The sequence below is a fragment of the Chrysemys picta genome, chromosome 11 (genome assembly GCF_011386835.1).
Source record: "Chrysemys picta bellii isolate R12L10 chromosome 11, ASM1138683v2, whole genome shotgun sequence".
NCBI classification, from domain to species: domain Eukaryota; kingdom Metazoa; phylum Chordata; order Testudines; family Emydidae; genus Chrysemys; species Chrysemys picta.
In genome coordinates, this window is record NC_088801.1 from 10,191,976 (window position 1) to 10,202,578 (window position 10,603).

General features: G+C 46.5%; 1 protein-coding gene across 2 annotated transcripts in view; it reads left to right on the forward strand.

Moving 5' to 3' along the window:
- The first annotated feature begins 280 nt into the window (after nt 1-280).
- The window catches only part of SLC15A2 (solute carrier family 15 member 2), a 60,386-nt gene continuing 50,063 nt past the window's right edge, over nt 281-10,603 (forward strand). Inside the window, exons 1-3 of one of the 2 annotated variants that reach the window (XM_024104802.3) lie at nt 281-401; nt 4,588-4,634; nt 10,314-10,401. In XM_024104802.3, the coding sequence (XP_023960570.1) occupies nt 353-401; nt 4,588-4,634; nt 10,314-10,401 (184 nt within the window). In that variant the 5' untranslated portion in view covers nt 281-352. Of the gene's footprint in view, nt 402-4,502; nt 4,635-10,313; nt 10,402-10,603 lie in introns of those variants that run through there. The other variant, XM_005279798.5, reaches the window with a different exon arrangement.

A 10,603-nucleotide genomic window follows, 5' to 3' on the forward strand; every position in this document is an offset into this window, starting at 1 on the left:
TCACAGGTTTCAGAATAGCAGCCGTGTTAGTCTGTATCCGCAAAAAGAACAGGAGTACTTGTGGCACCTTAGAGACTAACAAATTTATTATTCGCATATGCATCCGATGAAGTGGGCTGTAGCCCACGAAAGCTTATGCTCTAATAAATTTGTTAGTCTCTAAGGTGCCACAAGTACTCCTGTTCTTTTTGAAAAATCAAAGACTGTCCAATGGCATTTTATTGGTGACTAACTTGTCACTACAGTAAAGTGAAACATTAACAAAAGTTAAATAGATAAACAGGATCGCTCAGCAAGATTAATTTTCAGCAACGCAGGGCTGGGATCACACAGAGCACAGGAAATTGCAAACATGGCAAGGGAGAAAGGTACAAAGGAAACAGCAAAGAAAAACCAAACTGGTGAGAGATTTTATATTTGTTTTTCTTGCTAATTAAAAAAAAGACTGAGAGAGAGAATGCAAAGAAAATGCTGCTGAGTCTAGCAGGATAGGGTTTCTTTCATCTTTGTTGGCTATGGGGTTTAGTGGTTAGAATGTGGGTCTGAGGCTCAAGATTCCTGGGTTCTATTCCCGACTCTGCCATTGATACACTACTTAGCCTTTGGCAAATCACTTAACTTCATTGAACCAGATCTTCAGATAGTGTAAATCAGTGTAGCTCTGTTTCAGTCAATGCAGTTATGATATTTCACATCATCTAAGAATCTGGCCCTCTGTATTTCAGTTCATCTGGAAATTTACTCTTATAAAAATATTTGGATCCAAGGTTCCATAGGGCGCTGTATTATTATTGCCTTAGGAGGAGACAAATTAGTACTTAAGAGTAATTAACCATTGGAACCATTTCCCAAGGGTTGTGGTGGAGTCTGCATCAGTGGCAATTTTTAAATCAAGATTGGATGTGTTTCTAAGGGTAGGTCTATACTTACCTCCGGGTCCAGCGGTAAGCAATCGATCTTCTGGGATCGATTTATCGCGTCTTGTCTATGTGTCTTTTTTTTTTATTATTATTAAACTGGTGTCCCTATGCCCGATGGCAGCCCGGGGGGCCGGGATGAGGCAGCAAAGGATAGCGAGATGCCCGGCCTGCCTCACAGTAGCAGAGAGTCACAGTTCCCCGCAGAGACCCCCGTAGCCTCTCCCTCACGCAGAATGGCCATGCAGAAGGTACCTAATTAAAAGCACTAAATTTAGGAATAAAAAATGTCAGTCATTTTTGATATACCCTGAAGTTTGTCAGAGATTTATTTGCAAAAACTTTGTAGTAAGGGCGAGTCAGCTGTCCTGCTGAATACAACATTAAATATGATGGAACACATGATGCAGCTCTTCTCTGTTTAACATTTTCTTAATCAGTATTTCTAAGCTGATTTTATATTTTAAATGTACTCTTAAGCCTTCATAAAGTCATCATTCCCGATTACTACATATTTAACTCACTGAAACAAAGACATTATTTTAAATTAATCAGTCACAGAGGTTTAGTGTGTTCATAACAATGTGCATTGCCTTTAGAAAAAGGGAATACTAATTATGTTTATGAAATTTCACCAACTTTAAAAAAATGTTTCCAAAGATTTTAGGTATAGCAAAGGATTTTATATCTTACTAAGGTACTGATTTTGCTGGAGGGTTCTCTTAAAACTAGTTAATCAGATAGTCAGAAGTAAAGAAAGGGAAACTTGTTTGTCCAACTATCTGGCAGGAAAGGGGTGTTGCCTCTTTAAGGGCTCTCTTCAAACGGGGGGGCCGGGGGACGAAGGGAGAAAGGGATGGACAGAAAGGTCCTGTAGACTAACATGTTCTGAGTAAATATTACAGTAATACACAACTGTTTTTGTCAGTTAATTCAGAAACTGAGGCCTTGGCTACACTTGCGGATTCACAGCGCTGCGAGAGCTGTCTCGCAGCGCTGCAAGTACTCCACCTCTCCGAGCGAGCGTGCAGCGCTGCAGGCGCTGATTACACTGGCGCTTTACAGCGCTGCACTCGCTGCGCTCAGGGGGGGTGTTTTTTCACACCCCTGAGTGCAGCAAGCGCAGCGCTGTGAATTGCCAGTGTAGCCAAGGCCTAAGACAATAGAAGGAGGAGTTTTTCTGCTGGTATAGGAACATCATCTCCTTGAATGACATTAGCAATGCCAACAGAAGCACTCTTCTGTCAGCATAGCTGCATCTACATGGAGGACGTTGTCAACATAGCTCTGTTGCTAGGGTTTGTGTGTTTTTTTTTCACTCTACCGGTAAAAGTTTTAGGTGTAGACCAAGCCTCATTTTCAGCGTCCCGTAAAACAAAATAACATTGATTGCCGGTGATATGAATTTTTCCCCATTTCTGTCTGCTAATCTCTGTTGGTCATTAATGATGTAAATATCTTTGCAATGCTTTTGGTAAGTTGTGTGCTAAGCCCATTGCCTGATACAAGTTTTCTTACTGGTTCTAAGTAAATCACTTAGCTTATGTAAAGCATGGGGTTGGTCACATGCTCAGGATAAGTAGGTGCAGGACTGTGGAAAAATCAAAGCATCTCATTGTACTAGCAGCACGGGAGTCCAGTCCCACATTTTCCATCCTGTTTTTATTACTGATCTAGCTCGTTGGCTGCTGGAGTTCCCACTGCAAACCTGTGCATTGGTGAAGACCATAACCTTCTGTTGGAGGGATGCCTGATGATACACCAGAAAAGCAGCTAGGGCCTGATGCAATGCTCACTGAAGTCAGTGGGAGTCTTTCCATTGACTTCAGTGAGCACTGGATCCGACTCATAATAATCAAGAGATTTCAAATGGACATTTAGGTCTAGTGAGTGACTCACTGGGTGACTGTGGGTAAGTCAACTCTCTCTCTGTGCTTCAGTCTCCTCATCTGTGAAATGGGGCTAATAGTACCCACCTCACGGGAGACCAAATTAATGATCCGCTGTATATGCTCTGCGACCCTCAAATGAAAGGCTCTACTGTGCAGGCATGTAAGGTATTGTGACGATTAAAGATCAGGAGATGGACCTGCAGTATTATAGAGTCAGCATAAGCATCCAAAAGTGGGGACAGGAGACCTTTCCTCACAGCTGTGCCAGCAGCTAGGGGTGCTGCATCCCCACCAATGCAGTGTATCTTGCACAGAGGCTGCCAGATTCTGACCGGGCCACCTTCTCAGTTGATGCATTGAAGTCAACCTATGCTGGTCTGCTGCACAGGAGAAGATGCGTTCTTACTGATGATTAAGGTGCAGGGGGTAAAGCCAGGAATAAATTGGTGGGGCTTCCCTTTATGATCAAAAGGTAGTTTTCCTGTGCTCATGTTGGACAAGTGTCTGGTTGTCCATATACAAGATGGTAATGGTCAGACCCAGGTGTCTCTAGACAGGGTAAAGTCATGGATCTTGGGGACGGAGGGACTGGAGTGCTTCAGGGGGTCTTGGTGGGTGTGGAAATGCAAGATGGGAAATTCCAGGAGGCATACAGGGCTTTATGGCAGGCAGTGTTGCGAGTGTGGGCAATTCAGCAGGGATATTTTTTGTGGAACAGAGTTCCACAGAGTCCCTTGCAGAAGATTTAGGGGGAGGGGCATATAAAGACGAAGGGCATTGGGTGTCTATTGGTCCAATCCTGCAAGGAGCTGAGCACCCTTAACTCCCATCGTCTTCAGTGGGAATCAAGGGATCACTGCACCGTGCAGGAGTCATTCAGCACCATGGGGAGCACATCAGGAGGCCTCCAGAATGAAGGGTTTCTACGGGGAGAGGGATTTAGGCCTTCTCTCAGGGGGAAATGGGGCAGTGAATTGGGGGGGTCCACTTGGGGCTGTCCTGGTGGAGCATGGGGGAGGGCTCTGTACGGAGGGAGCAAATTAAATGGTTCTACAGGGGAATGCAGGATTGCTGTGGGGAGCTGAATGCAGGGAAAATATCAAGTGTATCTATATGCGGAGAGGGACTTATTTAATGGGGTACAGGAACCCATCAGGTCTGCGGTCTGAAAGGCAAAGGTGCAGCAGAGGTTGGTGCAGCAAGTATAACCCACAGGTAGCTTGTTAGAGAGACAAGGTGGATGAGGTAATAAATATCTTTTATGTTGTCACTGTGCTATCCATGGGGTACTTTTCTCCAGCCCACCATTTAGCTCTGGAAAGAATTTAATAAATCTGTTATTACTGAGACTGGCCTGAGATGCAAACTTTGCTCCTAAATCTGAGCTTCCACAGACTCCAGAGGTGTTTGGATCTGGCATTTGTTCTTGGGGTCATATCTTTGTGGCACACGGTTCTTTGTCGGGCTAGTTCATGCACGATAGCCGGGGGAGTGCCAAACAAACAATGCAAAGTGCTGAGAACCCAAATCCGTTAGTGATTTAGGATGAGCTACTACAACAGCTCTGTTGTTGTCATTCCTAGTATCATCCCCACCAGTGCAGAAATGGGCTTGATTAGGGTTAACTTAACTGAATCAAACTCCAAACCCTGCGGTTGGAAGTCTTCCAGTCAACTCACAACAGCCACATAGCATGGTGTGAGACGAGGCGAGGAGGGAGATGAACGCTTTTCAGAAAAACAAATCCAAGGAAACTCTGTTCACTTTTATTCCTGCAGGAGATGATCCCCCCAAAGGAGGTTTCTCGTCTCAGAAAAAATCCCCGGTGAGTATTACATCGGGCTTCCTTTTTTTGCTTTCTGTTTTGTTCACTCCAAACCTCACAGGATCGCTCTGTTTCTTCCCCTGTTGTGCTGTGCCTGCAGACAGACACTCCTTCTTGCCTCGGATTGGAATGAGCATGAAAAACTCAAAACAAAATCCCCTCTGCTAACCGGATTAAATTAAGAAAGGGCAGCTTATGGGGGGAAATGAGCTGTCAGATTCTTTGGGAAATGCAGCTTTGATTCCTGCCTTTTTCCTGGAGGCTCCTTCTCTAGCAGGATGGTTCCTTTGAAGTGAAGACTTGGAAGGCAGGGAGGAGTGTAGGGGCTCCGGAGTGGGCCTATTTATTTGCACAGTTTGTTGTAAAGCCACTAAAGAGGCAGTTTCCAGATGCTGCTGAGCAGTGAAACAGATGCGATGCTAGCACTGGCCATTGCCGCACATTCCAGTGCTCCCTCTCCAGAGTGAGAGGCTCCGGTTTAAATCTTCAGCTGAGATTTAAAGGCAGATCTAGCAAATCATTTTCTCGCCATGCAGCTTTGACATGTGTGCTGCCTCTCAGGCTAGTTCTCATCAAGCGATGGAGACCTACGCATTTTGTCATGCTTCCACTGAGCCCAAAGTTTGCTTTTCCTGGACCTGACTTCTGGGGCCCATAAAAACGGCTGCTATTTTGTGCTTGTAAATGGGAATATTTGCTTTTAAGTCTAGAGCCAATGGGAGTTAGGCACCTAAAACATACTTTTGAGAATCTGGGCCCTAAATCAATATACAGACACCTTCATATGGGGCCTGATTTTCAAAGGTGGCGAGAGTCTACTTCCTTGGGATTTGTGAGTGCTCAACACTTCTGCAAAACATGCCCTTCTCTCGGTAACAGATTCTCTGTATACTTTGAGGAGCTCATTACTCCAAGAGCAGCAGCACTGATTTCAATGGGACTAGTTGCAGAGGCAAGTGCTACTTACTACTCAGTGTCAGTAAGTGTGGCAGAAGCTGGTCCTAAGTATGGATTCAGTTGTCTAATTTTAGATACCCAAGTTTGAAAGTTTTGCCCCAAGGCCACAGAGCAAGTCAGTGACAGAGCTGGGACGACTCAGGATTTCTTAACTGTCAAGATTGTGTTTGTTTTTATGCTGCCTCCCCCTGCTTCCTAGATAACGCCACACGCTGATGCAACATCAGCTTGGGAAGATACCACCTCATTGGTTCCTCGCTACACAACATTGCCACATCATGATGCTGAAGCCAAAACTAAGGACCCGATACTGCAGACAATTGCTACACGCAGCGTTGTAGTTACAGCTGGGCGAAGTTTTTCAGATGAAACTTTTTTTCACTGAAAAATGCAGTCAGGGTGACCAAACCATTTTACAAATCCATGTCGAATTTGCCATTGTTTTGGTTGGAAGAAAAGATGATTTTTCCCCCCCTAAAAAATCAAAATGTTTTGTTTCATTTGAAATGTTTGTTTTGTTTGAAACAAAACATTTTGATTTCTTTGATGCACAATGACTTTTCCCATTGAAATTTACTTCAATTTTATTTTAAAAAATTAGAAAATGAAAAAATCCTCCAAAACGAAAGGAAATGTTTTGCTTCAAGTCAAACAAAACACTGCATGCCCCAAAATGATTTTTTGATTTGCCAAAAACTTTATTTCTGGTTGACCTAAAGCAATTTCACCCTTCACCTATTTTTTTCCAAATGACCAGAGAACCAAAAAGTCACAGCTCTGTTAGTGATCACTGATGTGAGAAGTGCAATTTGACTTTCAGTGGATAGTAATCACTACATGTGGCAATAAGCATCTGTAGACTTGGGCCCTAAATTTGTAACTTTTTTAATTTTCTGCACGCCAGCCGCACAGGACTGTGAAAATCAGGAATCTCTTGCAAATTTTTGGATGGGCTGAAATGTTCATGTAGTCTACTTTTATTTCTGTTTGCACAAAAAGACAGAATTGCATACTTCCCTTTCTCTGCTTTTTCTTGATAATAAACCACTTGTTGGAGAAAGGCAGACATTACACTCTGGGGTGGGAACATGTGTGTGCCTGGGCGTGCATCCACACTTGCAATATTTACAAGTTTTTACGCTTTGGGGGTTAATTAACAAGGGGTGCTAGTGCAGAAATCTGAGGAATTAAGCCACCTTGTGTAGGATTTTGCTTACAAACTGTGTTCCAGACTTTATAGCTACAGAGTAAATAATAAATAATATTAATAACAATTGCTCAACCTGGACACATGGTCAGAAGGTTTCTGAAGAAACAGGTATGCTGGCTGAAGTCTTTATCCCATAGATAAGAGATGAAAAATGTGTTTGAAATGATGCACCAAAATATTTGTGTTTAGACAAATGGGGTTAAATTCTTGATGGTTTAATTTTTTATTCTTTTTTAGTTTCCTCATACTGTCTTTCATTGCTCTTGTACATTCCTGGCAAAAAAAAGTATTGTTAAACTGGTATTTGAGGTTAAAATATTCTGTCACTCCAGGAATTAAAATGAACCCAAATGCCTCAATATTTGGGCATGCTTGAATAAACATATCTATTTTGGCATCTGTATTTGTGTTTTGTGAACCATTTTTGAGGCTGAAAAAGAGGAGATCAGTATTTCCATCTTTTAGGAGCTAAAATCTACTGGGAAGACCAGACCTCATGTCATTTTGGCCTCATAATATGGCTCTTTAAGAAATTAAAAACACAAACACCACCCATGAGTAGGCTATGATTTAGTCATGGCTATTTTTAGTAAAAGTCATGGACAGGTCATGGGCAATAAACAAAAATGCACAGCCCGTGACCTGTCCATGATTTTTACTAAAAATACCTGTGACTAAATCTTGAGGGGATGCCTGGGGCCATCGGCACTAGCTGCCGGGGCCAGCAGACTGCAGCTTCTCCAGCCGGCCGCCCGGGGACCACTGCTGGGCCAGTGGACTGCAGCTTCTCCAGCCGGCTGCCCGGGAACCGCTGCAGGGGCCAGCAGACCACGGCTGCTCCGGCCGCCCTGGGACTGCTGCCAGAGGCCGCCCGAGCAGTGGCTGGTGTGGCTGTCCCTGGGGCCACCTGAGCATCTGGCCCTGGAGCCAGCTGCTTGGGCGGCCCTGGGGTCAGTCACACTGGCCACTGCAGAAATCACGGAGGTCGAGGAAAGTCACGGAATCCATGACTTCCACAACCTCAGTGACAGACACTGAGCCCTACCCACGAGTCAGGCCATGTTTGCACTACAAACTTTGGCTGATACAAGTTATGTTGGCATAAAGTCACTGCAGTTAATATGTCACTCGTGCATGACTACTTGGCTTCTACAGGTACTCACCAGGAATACTTGTGTCTCTGCATAGTGCGGTGCACCTTGGGTAGGTATCCCAGTGTGCAATTTGCCACTGCACTGTCTTTGGGGAAGTTTTGGGAATGCATGGTAGTGCAGAAACGAATCATGCAGAGATAATTGGGAGCAAGGGAGCAAGTTCTCAGCATGCAATTTTCTCCATCCCATTATGTCATCCATACCCCATCATTTTCACGCCTTTATAAAAATCCGACGATCTCACACAGCCCTCCTTGCTGTCTGCCATCTCTGACAGTAGTCTGGAACCTGCAAAGCTCTGCACTATTGTCACAAGTATTTGCAAGCACCAGATCCTCAAGGCCATTTGGGGAGTTGGTGTTAGTGCGTGGCCATAATGGGGTGCTTACACTGGTGGGATTAAAATTAAAGTGTAGACACGTGCACAACGAGGTCGACGCAAGGTGACTTATGTCCATCTAACTTTGCAATGTAGACCCAGCCTCTGGGTGTAATGAGTCCCTCTCTCTTACTACCTGGGGCTGTCCCTAATTGGTATGGGATAGGCCGTGTTCTGAAGAGGCACATCCCCTGTTGTGAGGAAGCGAGGCTAAGCAGGCGATGCATGGACAAAGAGCATATAGAAGGAATGACTGAGGCACACTCTGTGGTCCTGTCAAGACTCATTTGTGTTTAAATAAAATCCCTTGAGGTTTTACTCTGAGAGGGTAAAGCTAGCCTCGGTTAGGTGAGATTCAGTGAAATAGCAGCCAAGCTCAGAGGAATTATACACCAGTCATTGTATTTAAAAAAAAAATAATCTACTGATACCACAACATTGCTCTGTTTTTGGAATAAGAGAGAGAGGCAGTTACTCTGTGATAAAGGCAGGTTAAGTACTGACTCCAGCCACAGTCGGAGTAAACTAGAGACAGAATCTGGGGCAAGAGGGGTGCAGAACTGGTGAGTGGGCAGAACTGAATTGACCGGGGAAGGGAGTGCTGAATAGATGAATTGGGCCGGGGGATACAGATTGGCAAAATTGGAAGGAGCTGGTCTTCTCCCTCATTGTAAAGCTGGTGGGACAGTTCCATGTGCCTGGGGCAAGAGAGCCTGGTGGGAGATGGCGGAGCGCTGCTGTGAGAGCCCAGAGGGCAGCCACGGCAATAGAGAGTGATGGAACTGCTAAGACGAATCCTCAGTGGAAAAAGCAGCACCGGGTGGGGAGCGACAGTGGGTGTCCTGCTCAGAAGGCCTCAGCAGAAGGAGCCGTAACCTGTGGGGAGAGAAGGGGACTCACTGGAGGGAATCCCAGCCGCAGCAGGAGTAGCAGATGAACCCTGACTCCTGCTCATTGATGGAGCTGTAAAAAGTCCGGTCAGCGGCGCACCAGGGCTAAGGCAGGCTCCCGGAAGCAGCAGCATGTCCCCCATCCGTCTCCTAATCATAGGGACAGCCAGGGGGCTCCGCACGCTGCCCACCACCCCAAGCACGCAGCTCCGCAGCTCCCATTGGCCAGGAACAGCAAGCAATGGGAGCTGCAGGGGCAGTGTCTGTGGACGGGGTAGCACACAGAGCCGCCTGGCCACGCCTCCGCATAGGAGCCAGAGGGGGACATGCTGCTGCATCTGGGAGCTGCTTGAGGTAAGTGCTGCCCGGAGCCTGCGCCCCAACCCCCTGCCCCAGCCCTGATCCCCATCCTACCCTCTGAAACCCCACATCCCCAGCCCCACCCCAGAGTCTGCACCCCCAGCGGAAGCCTTCCCCACTCGCACTCCACTCCCCTGCCCCAACCCCCTGCCTCAGCCCGGAGCCCCTTCCCATACTCCAAACCCCTCAGCTCCATCCCCCAGCCTGGAGCCTCCTCCTACACCCTAAACCCCTCATCCCTGGCCCCACCCTGGAGCCTGCACCCCTAGTCAGAGCCCTCACCCCCTCCCACACCCCAACCCCTTGAGCCAGCCCGGTGAAAATGAGCAAGTGATAGAGGGTGGGGAGAGTGAGCGACAGAGGGAGGGGGGATGGAGTGAGCAGGGGGTGGGGCCTCAGAGAAGGGGTGGGGTAAGGGGCAGGGCAAGGGTGTTCAGTTTTGTGCAAGTAGAAAGTTGGTAACCCTAGGCGACCCACCTAGGAGAACCTTGACTGCAGCAGTAACCATGGCTGGCAGGCAGCAGCCCGTCCTCGGTGCCTGATTTTCACCAGTGTGCCAGACCTACAAGGCTGGGATGTGGATGTTGATCTCCTTGGAATTTGGGGTGTTTGGCTGTGGGGTTTTGCATTAGACCCATCTCTGACATCAACTGCACATAGCCTATGGGAAGACGTTGCTGGGACCAATGCTTTTCACAAAGCCAGCATGTTCCTATTTGTTTCCCATAGAAACTATGTGGCACCAACTACCCACTCAGCATTGCCTTCATCGTGGTGAACGAGTTCTGCGAGCGCTTCTCCTACTATGGCATGAAAGGTACAGGGTGTATCTAATAACCCTGCTTTGCTTTGCTTGGCAGGGCCCCCCTCACTCTGGTCTGTTGTCTTCAAATATACGCCCCTATATTGCACATTGACTCAGAGAGAGTTCTTCAAAGTATCAGTTTAGCTAATTTAAACCTGATGTGCATCCTGGGTCAGGTTTTTCCATGGCTTCTAATTTTGTCCACAGACTCTGG